Source organism: Cetorhinus maximus, chromosome 9 (assembly GCF_964194155.1).
Source record: "Cetorhinus maximus chromosome 9, sCetMax3.hap1.1, whole genome shotgun sequence".
Classification (NCBI taxonomy): Eukaryota; Metazoa; Chordata; class Chondrichthyes; order Lamniformes; family Cetorhinidae; genus Cetorhinus; species Cetorhinus maximus.
In genome coordinates, this window is record NC_135887.1 from 27,448,341 (window position 1) to 27,472,133 (window position 23,793).

At 44.3% G+C, this 23,793-nt stretch overlaps 1 protein-coding gene across 1 annotated transcript in view; it reads left to right on the plus strand.

The window, feature by feature from the left end:
* Positions 1-23,319, plus strand: part of pigl (phosphatidylinositol glycan anchor biosynthesis, class L) — a 75,174-nt gene extending 51,855 nt beyond the window's left edge. Inside the window, exons 4-7 of the mRNA XM_078548381.1 lie at positions 5,754-5,821; positions 20,775-20,806; positions 21,547-21,680; positions 22,664-23,319. Coding sequence (XP_078404507.1) covers positions 5,754-5,821; positions 20,775-20,806; positions 21,547-21,680; positions 22,664-22,768 — 339 coding nt within the window. The 3' untranslated portion in view covers positions 22,769-23,319. The remainder of the gene's footprint in view (positions 1-5,753; positions 5,822-20,774; positions 20,807-21,546; positions 21,681-22,663) is intronic.
* Positions 23,320-23,793: the final 474 nt, after the last annotated feature.

Here is a 23,793-nt window from a genome sequence, read left to right on the forward strand (position 1 = left end):
TGATGTAACGTTGTTGAACTCAATGTTGAGTCCAGAAGGTTGCAGATTAGGTTGTACTGAATCAAAAGATGTGTTGAGGTTCATTGGAATACTGTAGCAGGCCGGGGACAGAGAGGTCAGAGTGGGAGCAAGGTAGAGAATTGAAGTGACAGGCAACAGGAAGCTCAGGATCATGCTTGCAAAATGAGTGGAAATGTTAACTTTAACTTAAAGTGGGACTCCAGTGTAGAGGAGACCACATCATAAGCAGTGAATACATTATACTAAAGAGAAAGAAGTACAAATAAATCGCTGTTTCACTTGGAAAGAGTGTTTGGGGCCTTGGACAGTGAGAAGGGAAGAGGTGAAAAGGCAGGTGTTGTGTCTCCTGCACTTGCATGGAAATGTGCTGTAGGAAAGGAAGGGGTGTTGGGGATTATTAAGGAGTGGTCCAGGGTCTTGAAGGGAATGGTCCTTTCAGAATGCGAAAAGGGGAGAGGAGGGGAAGATGTGGAAAGTTTTGGGCAAGAGATGCAGAGGAATGCGAGGGAGAACTTCTTTTCGCAGAGAATGGTAATGACCTAGAACTCGCTGTCCACGGGGGTGGTGGATGCGGAAACAATCAATGATTTCAAAACGAAGTTGGATGGGCTCTTGAAGGAAATAAACCTGCAGGGACAAGGGGACCGAGCGAGGGAGTGGGGCTGCCTGAGTTGCTTCATGGGAAGCCGACATGGACTCACTGGGCCAAATGGCCACCTCCCATGCCATAAATTACTCTATGATTCTATGTGCTTCGTGGTGGCATCACACTGGAGGTAGTGGAAATTGCAGAGGATGATCTGTTGAATATGGAGGCTGAAGGGGTGGAAGGTGAGGACAAAGAAAACCCTATCATGGTTCTGGGAGGGAGGGAAAAGGGTGAGAGCAAAGCTGCGTGAAATAAATCAGTCATGGCCAAGGGACTGGTGAACCACGGGGTTGGGGTGACGGGGCGGGAGATTTGGGGGGGAATCTTCAGTTGAGGAAAATGTAAGACATATTGGAAACACTACCTAGAAGGCTGCATCATCTAAGCAGGTGCAATGGAGATGGAGAAACTGGGAGACAGGAATAGAGTCTTTACAGGAAGCTGGGTGTGAGGAAGTGTAGTCAAGGTAGCTGAAGGAGTTCATGGGTTTATAGTGAATATTAATGGATAGCCTATCCCCAGAAATAGAGACAGAGAAATCCAGGATGGGAAGGGAAAGGAAGAAACAGAGATGAATCAGATATAAGTGACAGATTGTTGGAAATTAGAAACAAAGTCAAAGAAATTTTCCAGTTCAGGGCAAGAGCAGGAAGTGACACCAATACAGTTATCCATACCAATACAGTCACACAGTTACAGAACCGGCAAAAGAAGTTGGACTGGAATCCATTGGAGTTTAGAAGAATGAGAGGTGATCTTGTTGAAACATATGAGATCCTGAGCGGACTTGATGGGTTGGATGCTGAGAGGATGTTTCCACTTATGAGAGAGATACAATTAGGGGACAAAGTTTAAAAACTCTCCCATTTAAGAAGGAGATGAAAATATTTTTTCTCTCAGAGGGTCATTAGTCTGTGTAATTCTCTTCCCCAGAGAGCAGTGGAGGTAGGGTCATTGAATATTTTTAAGGCTGAATAAGATATTCTTGAATAACAAGGGAGTCAAAGGTTATCAGGGTAGACAGGAAAGTAGAGTTGAGGCGGCAGTCTTATCAAATGACTCAGCAGGCTCGAGGGGCCGAAGATCCTACTCCTGCTCCTAATTGATAAATGAGGGAAGAGGTCAGATTAGGACCGAAACAAAAAATGTTCCACATATCCCACAAAAAGGCAGGCATGGCTAGAACCCAAAACAAAAACAGAATTACCTGGAAAAACTCAGCAGGTCTGGCAGCATCGGTGGAGAAGAAAAGAGTTGACGTTTCGAGTCCAACATAACCCTTCAACAGTTCTGTTGAAGGGTCATGTTGGACTCGAAACGTCAACTCTTTTCTTCTCCACCGATGCTGCCAGACCTGCTGAGTTTTTCCAGGTAATTCTGTTTTTGTTTTGGGTTTCCAGCATCCGCAGTAGCTTTTTGTTTTTATGGCTAGAACCCATGTGGGATTAGCCATGGCAACACACTTTATTTGGACAACAGTGATACTGACCCCTTCCGGTCCCAACTGACAGAGTGATGACGATAACCTTCCCAGCTGGGGAGGGTGACACTAAACAAATTCAAGCTGGGTAGAATAACACAGACCTTCCCCCATGTCCAAGCTGAGCAGAGTGACACTGATCTTCCCCTATGCCCGAGCTGGGCAGAGTGACACTGACCTTACCCCACAAATCAGAGCTGGGCAGAGTGACACTGACCTTCCCCTATGTATGAGCCGGGCAGAGTGACACTGCCTTCCCCCATGTCTGAGTTGAGCAGAGTGACACTGACCTTCCTCCATGTCCAAGCTGACGAGAGTGACACTCACCATCCCCCATGCCCAAGCTGGGCAGAGTGACACTGAACTTCCCCATTGGTCCGAGCTGGGCAGAGTGACACATCCTTCTCCCTGTGTCGGAACTGGGCAGAGTGTCACTGACCTTCTCCCCGTGTCGGAGCTGGGCAGAGTGACCCTGACCTTCCTCCACGTCCAAGATGAGCAGAGTGACCCTGACCTTCCTCCATGTCCAAGCTGACGAGAGTGACACTCACCATCCCCCATGCCCAAGCTGAGCAGAGTGACACTGAACTTCCCCATTGGTCCGAGCTGGGCAGAGTGACACATCCTTCTCCCTGTGTCGGAACTGGGCAGAGTGTCACTGACCTTCTCCCCGTGTCAGAGCTGGGCAGAGTGACCCTGACCTTCCTCCATGTCCAAGATGAGCAGAGTGACCCTGACCTTCCTCCATGTCCAGACTGGGCAGAGTGACACTGACCTTCCCCCATGTCCAAGCTGAGCAGAGTGACATTGACCTTCCCCCATGTCCGAACTGGGCAGAGTGACACTGACCTTCCCCATGTCCGAGCTGAGCAGAGTGACACTGACCTTCCTCCATGTCGGAGCTGGGCAGAGTGACACTGAACTTCTCCCAGGTCTGAGCTCAGCAGAGTGTCACTGACCTTACCCCAAGTCTGAGCTGGACAGAGTGACACTGACCTCCCCGTGTCAGAGCTGGGCAGAATGACACTGACCTTTCCCCCATGTTGGAACTGGGCAGAGTGATACTGACCTTCTCCCTGTGTCGGAGCTGGGCAGAGTGTCACTGACCTTACCCCATCTCCGAGCTGGACAGAGTGACACTGACCTTCCCGTGTCGGAGCTAGGCAGAGTGACACTGACCTTTCCCCCATGTTGGAGCTGAGCAGAGTGATACTGACCTTCTCCCTGTGTCGGAGCTGGCCAGAGTGTCACTGACCTTACCCCATCTCCGAGCTGGACAGAGTGACACTGACCTCCCTGTGTCAGAGCTGGGCAGAGTGTCACTGACCTTCCCCCATGTCTGAGTTGAGCAGAGTGACACTGACCTTCTCTCCATGTCTGAGTGGGCAGAGTGTCACTGACCTTCCCCCAGGTCCGAGTTGAGCAGAGGGACACTGACCTTCCTACCAGGTCCTCCTTATTTCTTTGGTGCCAGTTTGAATCCTAGAAACCGTGGTGCCAACATGTCACACATGTTATCCTGTTTCTAAGCTCCTGCAAAATAAGCACCAAGAATTTTGCTGCCATATCGCTGAAGAAACTGTACACAGAATCCCAGATATTGAATGTTGTGTTCCTTACACAAAGAAGCCATTTCCCATGCAGCCAGGAGGAAAGCCTGGACCTGGTGGAAGGTGAAAGTTTCTTGCCTCTGCCTGTGCCAGGAACAAAAGGACACTGCTGGAATTTCTATTACTGAGTCAGGGGGTCAACAAGTTACAGCTCTTCTTCCAAGCTCTCCACTTCTGCAAATGATGAAGCAGATTTCCCCCTCTTAGCTTAAGGATTGTTGGCTATGCTTTATTTATGGTGACTAATTTACAAGTTCCTCTTAATTGTAGAGGTACGAACTAGTTTTTCAGGGTTGCTACAATGATAATCCTGTGCTATTGAAGATAAAGTCACTGAGTGAAGATTTGCAGTGGCGGACAATTCCAGGAGCTGCATTCACTATAATGGGTTTAGTAATGACTGCAGCCTGTATGGAGTACCATGAGCTGGCGCATTTCAGAATATTCACCAAGCTAATAGAGTGTTATTGTTTATTGTGAGGGGAATTGAATACAAGAGTAGGGACGTTATGCTTCAGTTAAACAGAGCATTGGTGAGACCACATTTGGAGTACTGTGTACAGTATTGGTCTCCTTTAAGGAAGGATGTATATGCTTTGGAAGCAATTCAGTAAAGGTTTACTAGACTAATACCTGGAATGAGCGGGTTATCTTCTGAGGAAAGATTGCACAGACTAGGCTTGTATCCACTGAAGCTTAGAAGAGTAAGAGGTGACTTGATTGAAACCTTTGAGATCCTGAGGGGTCTTGACAGGGTGGATGTGGAAAGGACGTTTCCTCTTGTGGGAGAATCTAGAACTAGGGGTCACTGTTTAAAAATAAGGGGTCGCTCATTTTAGTCAGAGATGAGGAGAAATTTTTTCTCTCTCGGGGTTGTGAGTCTTTGAAACTCTCTTCCTCAAAAGACAGTGGAAGCAGAGTCTTTCAATATTTTTAAAGCAGAGCTAGATAGATTCTTGATAAGCTAGGGGGTGAAAGGTTATCACGGGGTAAGCAGGAATGTGGAGTTGAGGTTACAGTTAGATCAGCCATGATCTTATTGAATGGTGGAGCAGGCTCAAGGGGCCGAGTAGCCAACTCCTGCTCCTAATTCATATGTTCGTAAATTGGTGTGAATTGAACATAAAACAAACAGTATCTGCTCCACCCCACCCCCAAAACAGACATCAACTGCATCCCTTCCTGGACACCACTTAACACCTCAGTCATACCCAGTTCGACACATTAGACACTGTTCCCTCCCCTCTCCCTTCACCTCATCTCCTTCTCTCCCTGTCCACATCCACTCTCGAATCTTATCCCTCCCTTCATCTCTCCCCTTCCCTACCCTATCCCAATCCGACCCGTTCTTCACTGCTCATTGATAGTGAGCATCCAGCCACAAATCAGAGACACATCTGTCCGAATGACTTGCTGTTGCCATCAACAACTCCCCCGTCTGCTGTATCAATGTTACTGCAATTACCATTATGTTGAAAAACATGCCTGACTGACCGTTTCATGTCGAATTTATACATTGAAATTGGGAATATTTATTTTATTGGCAACTGATCAAAACCTTTCCCAATGCATTTAAAATACATGCACTTGAAATGTGACGGTAACCTACATGCCATCGAGTGTACAAGAGACGGTACAGCAATTAATGTATCATTTTTATGTTTAACTGGATGCCACTGTTGATGTCAGTGTAGAATTTTTTAAGAGTTCCTCCATATTAAGCAATGAAGTTACCAAATGCAATTAACTCAACTGTGCAGAATGTCAGAAATAGCAGAGCAGTCACCTCTGGGTCACTAAATCCTTGTTCTGCTCAGAACCTTGGCCACAAACACTGCATCAATAAACATCCAAATGGCAATCGTTTATTTGGGAGGACCCTTACCCAAGGCATTATTTACTTCGCTTTGTTGGGAGCACTTTATGGGATAGTCTTCTTTGTACCACTGGTGACGGACAAATGCCATGTTCATCCTTCATTCTGCTCTTGCAGGTGTTGACTTTTGATGAAGATGGAGTGAGTGGACATGCCAACCATATTGCTCTTTACTATGCTATCAGGTAAATACCAAGTCACTCATCTTTTCAAAGTTTCCCCACTAGATAAGACTCACAAATATTCACTTTATAAATGCCCTTGAGTACCTGTGACCTTTGGGGATGAGATAACATCTACTGAGAATTAGTGACACCGATGGAAATTGAATTGGGTAAAAAGGGATTCCAATTGTGAACAACGAGACCAAAAAATCTTAACAGGAAATGGCATCACTTGGGAAAGCAAGAGCAATGATAATTGTGCTGCTACTCTGTTCCTGTGTATTTGTAGCACAATGAGACCAATAGGGTCACCTTGTCAGACTTGGCTAAGGTCTGACTGACCAAACCTCCCATGGACTATTAAATTGTCCGATCTTCACTTCAAATAGCAATAGTTCACCAATGGTTTAGTTAGGGGATAGTGCAAATCAGTCAGGGTCCCTGATGCTGTTCACTATTGAGTGACGCTCACTGAAAATGTAGGGTTTGTTCCAGAGACACTAGGCACCCTCCACTTTTTTCAACCAAATAGCCATTCTCCATGTGACAGGCACAATCATAGAGTTATAGAGTCACTACAGCATAGAAGGGGCCATTTGGCCCATTAAGTCCTGCTCTTTAGAGCATTTCAATCAGTCTCATTTCCCCACTCTATTCCCATAGCCCTGCAAGTTTATTTCCCTTCGGTGCCTGCCCAATTTCCTTTAGAAATCGCTGGTCTTCTCTGCTTTCACCACCCTTGTAGACAGTGAGTTCCAGGTCATTACCACTCACTGCATAAAAAGTTCTTCCTCACATCCCCTCCTACATCTCTTGCCCAAAACCTTAAATCTGTGTCTCTTGGTCCTTGTGCAGTCAGCTGATGGGAGCAGCTACCCTATCTAAACCTGGCATAGTCTTGTAAACCTCGATCAAGTCTCCCCTCAATCCCCTTTGCTCCAAGGAGAATATCCCCAGCTTCTCCAACCCAACTTTATAAATAAAACCCGCCATCCTTCGGACCATTCTGGTAAATCTCCTCTGCACCGTATCAAGACTCTCACATCCAACAGTGAGCACAAAACTCTAGTTGTGACCTAACCAGAGCTTTATAAAGGTTCAGCATAACCTCCCTACCTTTGTACTCAATATTGTTATTTATAAAGCCCAAAGTCCAACAAGCTTTGCTCATTACCCTCTCAAAATGTCCTGCCACCTTCAAAGATCTATGCACATGCACAACCAGGTCCCTTTGTAACTGCACATTCTTTAGAACTGTACCATTACGTCAATATTACCTCTCCCTATCCTTTCTGCTAAAATGATCATGCATGCCAGCAGGCTATTCAATCGCAGTGGTAAATCACATTCAATCCACACCCAACATCCACATACACATTCTTCTCAGCAAGGAGTTCCTGCATAGCTACAAATGAGAACTTTGGTTGATTTTCTGGCTTAGTAGCTTTGTGCCACATGCCCTTGCCCCGAGTGAGGCTCACAGGTTTTTTTAATTCTTTCATGGGATGTGAGCATTGCTGGCAAGGCAGCATTCCAAATTACCCTTGAGGAGGTGGTGATGAGTCACTTTCTTGAACTGTCACAGTCCATGTGGTGTAGGTACACCTACAGTGCTGTTAGGAAGGGAGTTTCAGGATTTTGATCCAACAATATTGAAGGAATGGCAATATAGTTCCAAATGAGGATGGTGTATGATTTAGAGGGGAACTTGCAGGTGGTGGTTTTTCCAATCGTATGCTTGCTTTGTCCTTCTAGGTAGTAGAGGTCACGGGTTGGGAAGATGTTGTCAAAGGAGGCTTGTCGAGTTGCTGCATTGCATCTTACTGCTGCCACAATGCATTGGCAATGGCAGGAGTGGAAGTTTAAGGAGATATATGAGAGTGCTGATCAAACAGGCTGCTTTGCCTTTAGTAGTGTCAAGCTTTTTGAGACTGTTAGAGCCAGATTGGAGAGTATTCCATCACACAGGATGTTGATAGTGGGGGATTCAGTGATGGCAATGCTGTCAAGTGTCAAGGAAAGATGGTTAGATGCTCTCTTCTTGGGGATGGTTCTAGTGAGAATGACGAACAGAGAGAAATTAGTATTCGTAAAATGGTAGTACTTAAAAAATTAATGGGACTGAAGATTGATAAATCCCAAACCAAGTCATGGCACGAGTCAGAAGTGTGATGGAATACTCTCCACTTCCCTGGATAAGTGCAGCTTGACACCATCCAGGAAAATCATTCAGCTTGATTGGCACCCCATTCACCACCTTTAACATTCACTCCCTCCACTACCAACACATAGTGGCAACAGTGTGTACCATCTACAAGATGCACTGCAGCAACTCACTAAGGCTCCTTCAACAACACCTTCCAAACCCACAACCTCGAAGGACAAGGGCAGCAGATGCATAGGAACACCACCAACTGCAAATTTCTCTCCAAGTCACTCACCATCCTGACTTAGAAATATATCGCCATTTCTTCACTATCGCTGGGTCAAAATCCTGGAACTCCCTCCCTAACAGCACTGTGGGTGTACCTACATCACATGGACTCCAGGGGTTCAAGAAGATGGTTCACCACCACCTTGTCAAGGGCAATTAGGTATGGGCAATAAATGCTAGCCTAGCCAGTGATGCCCACACCCCATAAATGACTAAATTTAAAATTTTTTTTAAAATCCACTGAACCTACATCCCAGAGTATTGAAAAAGGTGGCTGTAGAGATATTGGATGCATTAGTGATCACTTTTCAAAATTCTATAGATTCTGGAATGGTGCCTACAGATTGGAAGGTAGCAAATATAACCCCACTATTTAAGAAAGGAAGGAGAGAGAAACCAGGGAATTACAGACCTGTTAGCCGGACATCAGTAGTAAGGAAAATGCTAGAATCTATTATAAGGGATGTGATAATTGGATATTTAGAAAATAATGGTAGAATTGGGCAGAGTTAACATGAATTTATGAAAGGAAAATCATGTTTGACAAGCCTATTCGAGTTTTTTATGGACGTTACTAGCAGAATAGATAAGGGTGAACCTGTAGATGTGGTGTATTTGGATTTTCAGAAGGCTTTTGATAAGGTCCTACACAGGTTAGTAAACAAAATTTGAACACATGAGATTGGGTAATATACTGGCATGGATTGAACATTGGTTAACAGACAGAAAACAGATAGTAGCAATAAACGGGTGTTATGGACAGGAGGGGTTTCATTTAAACAGCCCTGATTTCTCGTGTGACAGGTAACTCACCTCAGCAGTGTGTACCTGCATCTACAAGATGCACTGCAGGAATTCACCTAGGCTCCTTCGACAGCATCTTCCAAACACATGACCACTACCATCTAGAAGGACAAGGGCAGCAGATAGATGTGAACACCACCACCTGGAAGTTCCCCTCCAAGTCACTCACCATCCTGACTTGGAAATGTATTGCTGTTCCTTCACTGTCGCTGGGTCAAAATCCTGGAACTCCCTCCCTAACAGCACTGTGGGTGTACCTACACCACAGGGACTGCAGTGGTTCAAGAAGGCAGCTTACCACCACCTTCTCAAGAGCAACTAGGGATGGGCAATAAATGCTGGCCCAGCCAGCGAAGCCCACATCCCATGGATGAATAAAAAAAAACCCACTGCCTTCCCGCCGCTATGCTGATCAAGTCCATGGGGAATTCCTTGGATGGCCTGCTAATGCGCACTTTAGGGCAAGGAGCTTGCCATGCAGGGAGCACAACAAGAAAACCTGTGCGGGGTTGCTAGCAATCTCCTTGGGGTCCCTCATTCAAAGGCTCTCAGTGCCTGATCGAGGGATCCAGCACTGAGAAGGAGAAGGGGGATGCTGTGAGCCACCATCCTAACCTTGCTGCAGAACCCCCTCACCCTTCCCTGTAATACTCTACACTGCAACCACCCACCCCCCCCACACCACTGAAACGTGGCCAGCGATCCAGTGACAATCCTAGACCTTAGGTAGGGTCATACGGGCACCAGCCACCTCACTGGTGCTGTCATTTAGTAGAGCTGTCAGCCTCTGATTGGTTTGCAGCTCTCAGCGGGCAGTACCTCCACGCCTGGGGTCCTTGATCTCAGGGAAGGTCCGCCACTGTCCAGTTAGGTGATTAAGTGGCACAATTCGACCGGCCTTCCCTAAAAGGGGCTCCCACCGACTTAATGGCCGACGGGCGAGACTTCTGGTTCCTGTTAGTTAACCAATCCTGCTAATATATTACTCCCAACTCCATGAACTCTTATCTTGTGTAGTAAACTTCATGTGGCACTTTATCGAATGCCTTTTGGAAATCCAAATGCACTACATCTACCAGTTCCCCTATATCCATCCTCAAAGAACTTTAATAAATTTGTCAAACACAATTTCCCTTTCATAAAACCATTCAATTTTGCTAGAGCTCCTTGATGCCACATTCAATCGAATGATGTCAAGGCCAGTCAGTCTCACTTTAACTCTGAAATTCAGCTCTTCTGTCCATGTTAGGACCAAGAACATAATGAGCTCTAGAACTGCGTGACCCTGGAGGAACCCTAACTGAGTATCAGTGAGCAGGTTGTTGTTAAGTGCTACTTGATAGTACTGTTGATGACACTTTCCATCATTTTGTTGATGATTGAGAGTGGACTGAAGGGGCAATAATTGGCTAGGTTGAATTTGACCTGTTTTTTTGTAAACATGACACATATGGGTAACTTCCATATTACAGGTAGATGCCAGAGTTGTAGTGGTAATGGAACAGCTTGGCTAGGGACGCAGCCAATTCTGGAGCTCAAGTCTTCAGCAGTACTGCCAGGATGTTTGTAAGGGCCCATAGCCATTGCTGTACCCAGTGCCTTCTGCCTTTTCTTGATATCATGTGGAGTGAATAAATTTGTCTGAAGACTGGCATTTATGATGGTGGGGACTCGGCATTTCTGGCTGAAGATGGTTGCAAATGCTTCAGGCTTGTCTTTTGCACTGACGTGCTCGACTCCCCCATTACTGAGGATAGAGATGTTTTTGGAGCTTCCTCCTCCAGTTAGTTTTGTTTAAGTGTCAATCACAATTCACAACTGTACGTGGAAGGATTGCTGAACTTTGATCTGATGTATTCATTGTGGGTTCGCTTAGCTCCGTCCATAGCATTCTGCTTCCAATTTTCAATATGCAAGTAGTCCTGTGTTGTAACTTCACCAGGTGGGCACCTCATTTTCAGGTATGCCTTGTGCTGCTCCTGGAAGACTCTCCTACACTCCTCATTCAACGAGGATTGGTCCCCTGGCTTGATGGTACTAGTAGAGTGAGCGATATGCTGGGCCATGAGTCACAGGGTCAGGTCATGAGGTTGCAGATTGTGGTTGAATACAATTCTGTCGCTGCTGATGGCCCACATCACTTCATGGATGCTCAGTTTTGAGCCAACAGATTTATCCTGAGTCTATCCTATTTAGCACAATGCCACACAACACAATGGAGGGTGTCTTCAGAGTTGTGACTATCCAGTTAGGGATCATTAACATTTAAAGAGAAATCAGAGCATCTTGTTTTAACCAATAGAGCTACACCACAAGATTTCACCTCTTTTTAAACAAAACAAAAACTTCATTGTATATAGAACAAATTAAACAAAGCAATACAACTAAGTTAACACTCTGGCTTATACCCCCATATGCTAGGCCCTTAGGTTTACTTACTTACTCCAAGAATTCTCCTATACACTATGATATCTTAAAGCTATTTACTTATATAGGGAGCAACCATAAGTATGCCATAGTCCTCTGGAAACACTCTTGAATTCTCCTCAGCTCCAGCTATTCCCAGAGATAAAGCTTTCATTTACCATCACTTGACTGTAGATGCCTCAGTCCCCTGTTCTGGTTACTTTTTCAATACTTCCAAGTTAATCTTCTTGTTGCTTTTCTTGCCTCAAGACTTGAGGACGACCACTGTAGATTCTTCCACTAGCTTCAAACTAGGCTATCTTCCAGCTTCTGTTCCCACATAAAATTCTAACAGTGATTAAGCCTCACCCGCATTCCTCACAGTGAATGATGAAGTTAGGTTTTTTTGCTCTATCATTGCAGGTCTATCTAACTGTTATTTACTGTCTTTTCTCAGTGAACTGCAAACAGCACACGTCTGTTCCAAACTGCAACTACTGAGCTTGGATGGCTCTGTACCCCTTAATATGGCCTCAGCTAGTTTCAATCTGCCCACAAGTTTTGGTTTCCAAACCTGAGGTTCAGTTTTTGTTTCCTTTATAAACTGGGCGTGGAGGGGGGCGGGGTCAGTTGCCATTCTATGCGCAGAATATTGAGCTTGGCGGGTAGGCACACGCCTGACCCGGCCAAGCGTAAAATGACGCGCAATGACGTCAGGCAAGCGTCCTGATGTCATCGCGTAGTCCCGTGATATTTTGTTTGGCGGGTGCATGCCCGAGTCAACAGCACGCCCACCTACAATGAAAAGGCCTATTAAGGCCATTAAAAAGGTAATTACATTCAAATTTACGTTGCCCGTCCAGCCTTCCGGTTAGCGGGCAGGCAAAAACGCCAAGCGGCCTTTGCACTTTTTAGGAAACCTCATCCACGGTCAGGATTAGGTTTCCTAAAGCAAATTAAAATAAAATAAAAATTTCACACTTGAATTAAAAACATGGGGACATGTTTTATGACATTTTTATTTTCTTCATTTTTTGTTAAACAGCGCTTCGTCTCCCTGAGGCAGCTCCCTCGCACATGCGCGAAGTTCACGCTAGGCCTGCTTGCCCTCCTCCCCCCATCTGCACAGGCAGCGCTGCCACTCCAGTTCCACACTGGGCAGGCCTTAATTGGCCCACCTGCATAAAATTGCGGTGCAGTGCCAATCGCGGGCAGCGATCAGCTGCCTGACCGCCCCTGCCCACCCCCACCAAGGACAAAATTCTGCCCTACGTTTCTTTTTCCGTTTCCATTTCAGTTTCAGTTTTCATTTAGGTCATACATTGTTCAAGTGTCTCCACCTGCTGTTTTATAGCTCCATCTCTTATTTATGTTGCATTTACCCCATTTTCTACAATTAAAACTTTAATTCTTAAACCTACAAGTTATATTCTAAATCACATGCACCATAAAATGGTTATTCGCAACAGTGTGAAGATGGGGCTTCATCTCCACAAGGATTGTGCAGTGGCCACTCCTACAATATTGCCATGGACAGATGCATCTGCGACAGGTAGATTGGTGAGGATGAGGTTGAGTAGTTTTTTTCCCTCTTGTTGGTTTTTGCACCAGCTGCCGCAGGCCCAGTCTGGCAGATATGCCCCTCACAGTTCAGCCAGCTCTGTCAGTAGTGGTGCTACCGAATCACTCTTGATGATCGACATTGAAGTCCCCAACCAAAAGACATTCTGTGTCATTGCTACCTTCAGTGCTTCTTCCAAATGATGTTGAGCATGGAGGAGCACTGATTCAACAGCTGGGAGAGGGCAGTAGGTGATGATCAGCAGGAGGTTTCCTTGCCCATGTTTGATCTGATGCCAGGAGACTTCATGAGATCTGGGGTCAATGTTGAGGACCTCCAGGACCACTCCCTTCTGACTGTGCCGCCACCTCTGCTGGGTCTGACCTGCCAGTGGGACTGAACATACCCAGGTTTGGTGTTTGGGACATTGGCTGAAAGTTATGATTCAGTAAGTATGACTATGTCAGACTATTGCTTGATTGCTATGTGAGACAGCTCTCCCAATTTTGGCACATGTCCCAGATGTCAGTAAGGAGCACTTTGCAAAGTCACATGGGGTGGGTATGCCATTCACATTTCCGGTACCTAGGTCAAATCAGTGTTCTATCCAGTTTTATTCTTCCTTCATTTTTCTGTAGAAGTTTGGTACAAATGAATGGCTTGCTCGGAATTTCTGTGGGTCGCATGTTGGCCAGACCAGGCAAGAACAGCAGATTTCTTCCCCTGAAGTTGTCATGAAATGTGAAGTTACCTGGGGCAGAGGCTGAGGAGTCCATTTCCTGACAGGCCCAAGAGTTCCGGGCATGCACAAGGCGCAACAGGCTGACTGGCTGTGCATGCTTTGTTCTAGTTTTGTTTTTTTAAGTTAAAGGCTTGGCCATCTGGGACATTAGGAATGCGCCTGCGCAACGTGAAATCAACAATCACGGGACCCAGTTTTGGGCACAATAACAAAGGGAGCCCCAGGACTGAGAGAGGGAACCCAGGGAGAGGACCCAGAAAGGGAGACCACTTGGGAAGGAATCACCAGAGGGAGAGCAACAGTAGGAACCACTGGAGTAAAGGTGAGCCCATACGACTGTCAGTGTTGGAAGGATGAAGTAGAAGGCAGCAAAAGTGCTGCTATTGGCAGGCTCCAGCTAGCGAGGGCTAGGGAGAAGACTTGGAGAGCTGAAGAGGCAGCGGAAGGTCGGTGACTCTGTGTTGTGAGCCACTGGAGCAAAGGTAACCTTTTGGAGCAGTGGTGTTCTGCTCGGCATGGTTGAAGAACTGGACTTGTGCCAGTGACTTGATGCTGGAGTCGGGAAGCCAGTGAAAGTAGTCTCAGGAGAAGATTAACCCATCAGGAGGTGAGCAGTCGTTGAGACAGTCCAAGTCAGGGAGGCTTTTGGGGGAATTCAGAGGCTAGATCTTCAAAAGTGAAGACTTGAAATCCCTCGCGAGAGAGACAGAATTTTAATGAGATTATGTAACTCACAGTGGACACTGATGTCTGGGTGTGTTGCTGAGAAAATATGGGATTTGTCTTGGTCGCATCTACCATTTATTGTGCAGTGTAGTGTGACCACAGTTGCCTGCTAATTCACATGTACCTCATGTTAATTCTGAATGTCAGATTACAAGATAGATATTGTAAATTGTTTTACTTCTCTGACTTTGTACAGTAAAGTTTATTTTGTTTGTTTAGAAACTGTGGAATCTCGTGGATTTATTCTCTTAGTAAGTACCTAGGATTTCAAACTTTGTCTACTTCAAACAAAAATTTACTGGTCCCTAATCAGATTGTAACAAAGGGCATTAGTGAACCAAATAGCTTTTTATGACAAACTGGCAGTTTCATGATCATTATTAATGGGACTAGCAATTTAATCCAGATTTATTAATTAATTGAATTTAAATTCTTCCAGCTGCCATAGGATTAATCCAGACTTTTGGATTACTAGTCCAGTAACATAACTACAATGCTACCATCCCCTTGTTTTCTTTCCATTTCTCACTTGGCCACAGAACCTGGTTCTGAGCTCCCTCAACTTTTAACTCATGTGATATTTCTGTCAACAAGTTTGTGGCTTTGTCTCTGCTACTAACTCTTTATCAGATCAAGAGTGTTCACACCATATACATGCAAATTGTGGTTTGTGTCTTCATGCATTGCAGCAAATGTGAACTTTGATACATAGATCAGAGATCACGTGGCCTTTCAATTACCATCTTCAAGTTAACTAGGACAGTTATGTATTTAAGAACTATCTACTTTGTAGACCATAAATGTTAGTGACTGATGTGCAATGAGTAAACTCAAGACTGAGTAGAAAGGGAATTAAGGTTTGAGGGGTAATACAGGAAGGTAGAGTTGACGTAGAAGGTCAGCTGTAATCTTACTGAATGGCGGAGCAGGCTTGAAGGGCCAAACAGACAATTCCTACTCCTATTTCTTATTTTTTATGTTTCATGTTGCTGTTTGATAGGAATTTTTAGCCCCAAACTGAACAATGAGCTCTGAAGAATCTTCAGCTTTCATTAATATATAACAATCTTGTACAGTGGGTGAGATGCTTGAGGGCTGTCAGCTCCAGTATACCAATGTTACAGGGTCACTGGGTGCTGTATGGTAAAGAAGCTAAGTGAGTGTGGTATCGGGATATACTGTCCAAATCTCACCCAAATCTGGGATTTGCCTGCTCTGAAAGGCTCAGTTCTACATGTCCCCATTTTTCCATTGATCAGCACAAAATGTAACCAACTCTTGTGTTACAATATTGATGTTTATAAGATTGTTATGTTTTGAAACTGTCTTTAATTTAGGTTGGTGGGGGGGTGGGTTCATGTTCACTGTTCTGAAGTCTACCTGACAGCAAGCCTGGATGGTTTGATTGTTAGAGGTTATAGGAGATCCAGATTGTTTTACAGGGAAGAAGGTGCAAGGTGTCTATGCTTAGCAACAATGGCAGCAGCCTATGTGCTAAACGTGGATGTACCAGAAAAATGTTGAGGATATAAAGTTTTTTGATTTTTTTATTCATTCACGGGATGTGGGCTTCGCTGGCTGGGCCAGCATTTATTGCCTATCCCTAGTTGCCCTTGAGAAGGTGGTGGTGAGCTGCCTTCTTGAACCACTGCTGTCCATGTGTGGTAGGTACACCCACAGTTCTATTAGGGAAGGACTTCCAGGATTTTGACCCAGCAACAGTGAAGGAACAATGATATATTTCCAGGGTGGTGAGTGACTTGGAGGGGAACTTCTAGGCGGTGGTGTTCCCATCTATCTGCTGCCCTTGTCCTTCTAGATGGTAGTGGTCGTGGGTTTGGAAGGTGCTGTCGAAGGAGCCTTGGTGAATTCCTGCAGTGCATCTTGCAAATGGTACATGCTGCTGCGTCAGTGCTGGAGGGAATGAATGTTTGTGGATGTGGTGCCAATCAAACAGGCTCCTTTGTCCTGGAAGGTGTCAAGCTTCTTGAGAGTTGTGGGAGCTGCACTCATCCAGGCAAGTGGGGAGTATTCCATTACACTCCTGACTTGTGCCTCGTAGATGGTGGACAGTCTTTGGGGAGTCAGGAGGTGAGTTACTCGCCACAGGATTCCTAGCCGCTGACCTCTGGTTGTTAACAGTTGCACTTTAAACTGCCTAATAACTTGCAAGATAAAAGGGCTTGGGGTCTCAAGGATAGCTAATCAGCATTCCTACCTGGATACAAGGCCCATGTGATTCACATTGCCATGGTGATGGCTTTGAGATGGGAACGGTACAGAGGAAGCCATTATGATATCTGGTTAAAGGCTTTCCTAAAATATCACCGACTATCACAGACAGTTTAGTCACCAGGGTTTGGGGGAAAGACAGAGTAGTTAGAGGCTGCAAATATCTATAGTTCACTGAGCAGTTGAAGCTCGCACTTGGATTGGAAAGACAAAATTCATGAGGCGTTAAAACAAGGCTGGAAGATTCACCGAACATACGCTAGAGGAGGAATCTCCAGGGTAAAAACCTCACTATGAGAGACAGTTCTAAGAATACAAGTTCCTAAAATGAGAAAGGAAAAGAACAGAGATAGATCCTCAGGAGCTAAGTATTACTTTGGAATGATTCTGGGAGAATTGAATGTCTACTTAAAGAACAGTGTAAAGTATATCTGGAAGCATGTTTTCTCGGTTGTGCTAGAAGTAAAAAGGAGACAGGTCTATTTTGTGGTTTAAAGTATAAGTTGCCTATAAAAATAGTGTTAGTGATAAGTGCTTTTAGTCTTGTCTTACAGTAAAACTTTTTAAAAGTTATTGTAACACTTGTTAGCAAAATTAAAGCCCATGAGATCCAAGGCACAGTGGCAGTGTGAATACAAAATTGGCTAAAGAACAGAACGCAGTGCAGTTGTGAACTGTGGATTTTCAAACTGAAGAAAATTGTGCAGTGGTGACCCCAGGGGTCAGTATTAGCACCACTGCTCATTTTGATGTAAAAGACCTGGACTTGGGTATACAGGGCATAACTTCAAAATTTGCAGATGGCATGAAACTTGAAAAGGTGATAAATGTTAAGAGACTTCAGCAGGGCATAGGCAAACTGGTGAAATGGGCAGATGAAATTTAACAGAAAAGTGAGAAGTGATACATTTTAGTAGGAAGAATGAGGAGAGGCAATATAACCTAAATTACTGTTTTCTCAAGGGCAACTAGGGATGGGCAATAGATGATGGCTCAGCCAGCGAAGCTCACATCCCGTGAATGAATTTTTTAAAATGACACAATTTTTAAATGGCTGCAGGAACAGAGGGACCCTGGGAGGCATATGTACACAAAGCTATTAAGGTGGCAGGACGTGTTAAGAAAGCTGTTTTTAAAAACAAACTAACTGGATCTTTCGCTTTTTAAACAGAGGTACAGAGTACAAAGACAAAGAAGTTATGCTAAACCTTTATAAAACAATTGCTAGGCACTTGGAGTAATGTATCACAGTATCTTTACAAGCAGAAGGAGGCCATTCAGCCCATTAAGTCTGCACTGGCTCTCTGAAAGAGCATTCCACATAGTCCTACTCTCCTACCTTATCCCCGTAACCTTGCATATTCTCTCTTTTCAGGTAGCAGTCCAATTCCCTTTTGAATACCTCGATCAAACCTGCCTCCATCACCCTTTCAGGAAGTTTGTTCCAGACTCCAACCACCCTCTGGGTGAAAAAATTTTTCCTCACACCACAATTACTCCTTTTGCCAATGATTTTGAATTTGTGCCCTCTAGTTCTAGATGTTCTCTTGAGTGGGAACAGTTTCTCATTATTTACCCTCTCCACACCCCTCAGGATCTTGAATCCTCTCAGCTTCTTTTCTCTGAGGAAAACAGTCCCAACCTCTCCAATCTATCCTCATAGCTACAGTTCTTCATCCCAGGAATCATTCTTGTGAATCTCCTCTGTACTCTCTCCAATGCCTTCAAATCCTTCCTCAAGTATGGCGCCCAGAATTGGACACAGTGCTCCAGATGAGCCCTAACTAGTGTCTTATACAAGTTCAACATGGACCTCCTTACTCTTGTACTCAATGCCCCTATTAATGAAGGTTATATACTTTATTAACTGCTCTCTCAGCATGCCCTGCCATCTTCAATGACCTATGTATATATACACCGACGTCCCTCTGTTCCTGCACCTCCTTTAGAGGCTCTCCCTTTATTTTATACTGTCTCACCATATCTTTCCTGCTAAAGCGAATCACCTCACACTTTTCTGCATTGAACTTCATCTGCCACTTTGTCTGCCCAATCCACCAACATGTCTAATATCCTTTTGAAGTTCAAGACTATCCTCATCACGGTTGAAACATTTCCAATCTTCATATCATCTACAAATTTTGAAATCATCCCCTGGACACCACAGGCAAGGTCATTAATGTATATATCAGGAAGAGCAAGTGTTCCAACACTGACCCCTGGGGAACTCCACTACAAACCTTCCTCCAATCTGAAAACCAACCATTAATCACTACTCTCTGTTTCCTGTCACTCAGCCAATTTCTTTCCCTACTTTCCCATTTATTCCATGACCTAGAATTATGCTCACAAGTCTGTTGTATGGCACTGTATCAAATGCCTTTTGAAAATCATATACACCATATCACCAGCGTTTCCTTTATCAACCTTCCCTGTTACCTCCTCAAAAAAACTCCAGCAAGTTAGTTAAACACAATTTTCCTCTGATGAATCCATGCTGGCTTTCCTTAATTATCCTGCACTTGTCTAAGTGATTATTGATTTCATCCTGTACTATAGTTTCCAGAAGTTTCTCTACCACTAAGGTCAAACTGACTGGCCTGTAGTTGCCAGCTTTATCCTTGCATCCCTTTTTGAACAAGGGTGTAACATTCACAGTTCTCTAGTCCTCTGGCACCTCCCCTCTGTCTAAGGAAGACTGGAAGATTATCACTAGTGCCTCTGCAATTTCCACTCTCACCTCCCTCAGTATCCTTGGATGCATCTTATCTGGTCCTGGTACCTTATCTATTTTATGTAAAGATAACCTTTCTAAAACCACCTTCCTCTTGATTGTAAGTACTTCTAGTGTACCAGTTACCTCTTCCCTCACCTTGGCCTGAGTATCAAGTTCTCCCTTTGTAAAGACAGATGCAAAGTACTCTTTCAACACCTCCCCTATTTCTCCAGCCTCCACATGCTAGACCCTTTTTTGTCTCTAATCGGCCCTACCCTTTCTTTTACCATCCTTTTATTATTTACATGTTAGTAAAAGACCTTGGGATTCCTTTTTTTATTCGCTGCCAGCCTCTTTTCATGCTCTCTCCTTGCTTTTCTTATTAAGTTTCTTCACTTGCCCTCTGGGCCTTCTATATTCATGTGTTTAACTCCAGACACCACACTTTAGGATGTCAAGGCCTGAGAGAAGGTGCAGATGAGATTTACCAAAATGGTACCTGGAATGTGGGACTTCAGTTATGGGAGAAATTGGGGTTGTTCTTACAGCAGAGAAGTTTAAAAGTAGATAAAAACAAAAAACTGTGGATGCTAGAAATCCAAAACAAAAAATAAAAAATACATGTAAAAACTCAGCAGGTCTGGCGGCATCGGCGGAGAAGAGTACAGTTGACGTTTCGAGTCCTCATGACCCTTCAACAGAACTGGTTCTGTTGAAGGGTCATGAGAACTCGAAACGTCAACTGTACTCTTCTCCGCCGATGCTGCCAGGCCTGCTAAGTTTAAAAGTAGGTTTGATAGATTGTTCAGAATTATGAATGTTTTGATAGAGTAAATAAGAAGAAGAAACTGTTTCCAGTGGCAGGAATGTGGATAAGGGAGTCTACCTGGAAGGAGAAATTGAGGGAGGATAGGAGGGCAGTGAGCTACAAGAGAGAGTATAATCACTTTGGGGGATGGGAGGTTTGCAATTACGTTGCAACAGTTGACAGAAAAATTGAATGAACAGAGGAATATGAAGAGGCAATTCAGCCTCTGAGTTTGTTCCGTCTTTCAATCAAATCATCCCTGTCTTTGCTCCATATCTTTTGATACACTTAGCCAATAAAAATCTACCGATCTCAATCTTGAAAATTTCAGTTGATCCCAGCATCAACAGGGTTTTGGGGAGCAAGTTTCATATTGCCACGACCCTTTGTGTGAAAATGTAACTGACATTATCAGGCAAGTGTTGCTGTATCTAAGAGTATGTGGAACGAGACTAAATAGACACCTGTTTTAGAGGTAGCACAAGTGTGATTGACTGAACGGTCTGTAAAATTCTGATTCCAGTGTTTCTGTTGCATGTTCACAGGAAACTTCACTCAGAGAAGAAACTGCCCAATGGTAAGAGCATTGTTTGTCTCGTACATCCACCAAAGTGAAACTTTAATGAAAGTTCAGCAGTCAACCTTCCTCAGTGCCTTCTAACTATTGCACAGTTGCCATTAGTATTTTGCCTCAATGAGTAATCGGTGACCCATGATCTTCCCAAGAGCACGCTGCTGAATTATTTTTACTTCATGTTTAAAATGTTTACGCAACATTAGAATATTCCCAGGCCTAAAGTACTAATTCATGAGAGTGCAACCTCTGAAGTGATGGCACAATGTGGCCATTTCACTTGATACTAGCTACAACACTCAATACATTGACACTGTTGAATTCTAGGTCATTATGGTCATTTATATCTATATGTTATAATTGTCCAGGAAAGTTTCTGGTTTTCCAGTCTAATTTGTTGCTGATAACTACAAAACCCATAATGCCATAACAAACAGCAGAGATACTACCAAAACTTCTGAATGCAATTTATTTACAGAAGTGTGTTTTTGGTGAGATGGAGCTTCCTTGTTAGCTGAAGACTCTTGACTGTATCGCACAGGAGCTCAGGTGTGCTCCAAAGATTAGTGACATGGTAGACAGCAGCAGGGGCTCAATAATGTAAGCTCTGCTGGCCTTCTAACTAGGGATGGACTCAGTATGTGGAAGCCATCACTGTGGAGACGAGGGCCACAAATAAGCAGAGCAACCCCTCTGCCCGTATGTATCCACCATTCATTTGGATTGTTTCTGCTCCTTTCCAGGGTGCCAAGCTCTTGTACTCCAATCCACAAATGTTCTCCGGAAATATATCTCCATCCTGGACCTGCCGATCAGCTGGCTGAGGCCCCACTATGTGATGTATATATTACACAGTTGGGAATATCAACAGGCAAAGGTAAATGGAAGCAACAGTGCGAACTGTTTCATCATCAGATTTCTGATAGTTTTTGAAAAGGTGCAATCAGGCAAAACCTAAACAAGTCATAAACATTAAGGGTCAGGAACTGGGTTCAAACAATGGCTGGGCTCTGACTGTATTTGAATCCCTAACTCCCAGTGTTATTCATGTGCCAGGCATCTCTGTCTGTAACTGCAACCACTGCCGCTGCCACCCACCACCCCCTCCCACCACCATTCACCAGTGGGAATTTCTATGAATGTTGTGGTTGGGTGTCCACAATCCTAAGGGAGGCCTGAGATATTCAGAACCCCAGTTTTGGTTTGATTGGGCTATAACCCCTAGGAAGTTGTCTGAAGCCATTAAAACCATTATGGTCTGCACACAAACAGAATAGCACAGTTCAATAGAATAGTATTCCTTTAACCTCTAGATTAATGGTTTAAATCTTGTGTAACTTGGTAGACAGTGGCAGTAAATTATACCCGTCCCAGGAGTGCTTGATGGGGACAGTGTAGAGGGAGCTTTACTCTGTATCTAACCTCGTGCTGTACCTGTCCTGGGAGTGTTTGATAGGACAGTGTAGAGAAAGATTTACTCTGTATCTAACCCTGTGCTGTACCTGTCCTGGGAGTGTTTGATGGGGACAGTGCAGAGGAAGCTTTACTCTGTATCTAACCCTGTGCTGTACCCCTGAAAAGGTGTTCGTGAGTGTTGATGGTGCTGCCATGATGATGCTGGTAGGAAATCCCAACAATTGATGTTAACACTGTGGCCATCCTGATTGCTATGATCTCTTTCAGTGGCCTGATGCTGGCAAAAACTTTTGTAATATTTTGGACCTGGAACCTACAGCATATGGACTGTAGCAGTTCAAGGCAACTCACCACCACCTTCTCAAGGGCAATTAGGGATGGGCAATAAATGCTGGCCTACATCCCATGAATGAATGAGAGATTAATAGTTTTTTCTTTTCACAGAAAGCCATGTACTGTCACCAGAGCCAGCTACTATGGTTCCGTCACCTCTACCTGTACATTTCCCGTTACATGTTTATAAACACCTTCCACTTAATGTCACAGTGAACATTTGATGACAACTCCCTTTCTGTTGTATGCCCTTAAGCTGCTGGAGATCAGTTTGAGAAGATGCTGCTGCCTGGAAATCATATTAGAGACTGGGCTAAAATATATGAACAAACCTTCCATGGAATTACATAGAAATATGATAGCTGAAACTCTAGCCATGATTTTAATTGCTGCTGGGGATCCTGCGATTGTGTTTTTCCTTTTTTTGGATAATTGCTCTTATTCCTTTGTATCTGAATAATAAACAGTTCTGTCAGGAACTGCACAGGAGCTAAGGTTTAGCTAATGGTAGCTTGATGCTGGCAAAGACTTTTGTAATATTTTGGATTCAGGGGGTACCTAAGATAGGCAATTGACTATTCGTAGGTAATTTTAAGACAGTTTATTAAGAAGCAACAGTTTAGATATGATGCACTAATTAATGCTGTTTAGCTAGCCTGCTATGCAAAAAATACCCTATAATTAAAGGCCATAATTTCTTACACTTTTAACGTAATGGACCTGGTGGTAATTGAATCCTTTAACTTAAATAAACTGCATGGATTAAATTGATTGCTATAGAAACATTGAAACTAGCAGGAGTAGGCCATTCGGCCCTTTGAGCTTGCTCCACCATTCAATAGGATCATGGCTGATCCTCTATCTCAACGCCATATTCCCGCTTTCCCTCCATACCCCTGATGCCTCTAATATCCAAAAATTTATAAATTTCGTTCTTGAATATACTCAGTGATCTGGCCTCCACAGCCTTCTGTGGCTGAGAATTCCACAGGTTGACCACCCTCTGAGTAAAGAAATTCTTCCTCATCTTTGCCCTAAATAGCCTGCCTTGTATCCTGAGACTGTGGCCCCTGGTTCTAGAGTCCACAACCAGGAGAAACATCCTCCCTGCATCCAGTCTGTCTAGCCCTGTTAGAATTTTATACGTTTCAATCAGATCCCCCCCTCATCCTTCTAAACTCTAGTGAGTACAAGCCCAGTTGAACCAATCTCTCCTCATACTGTCCTGCCATCCCCAGTAT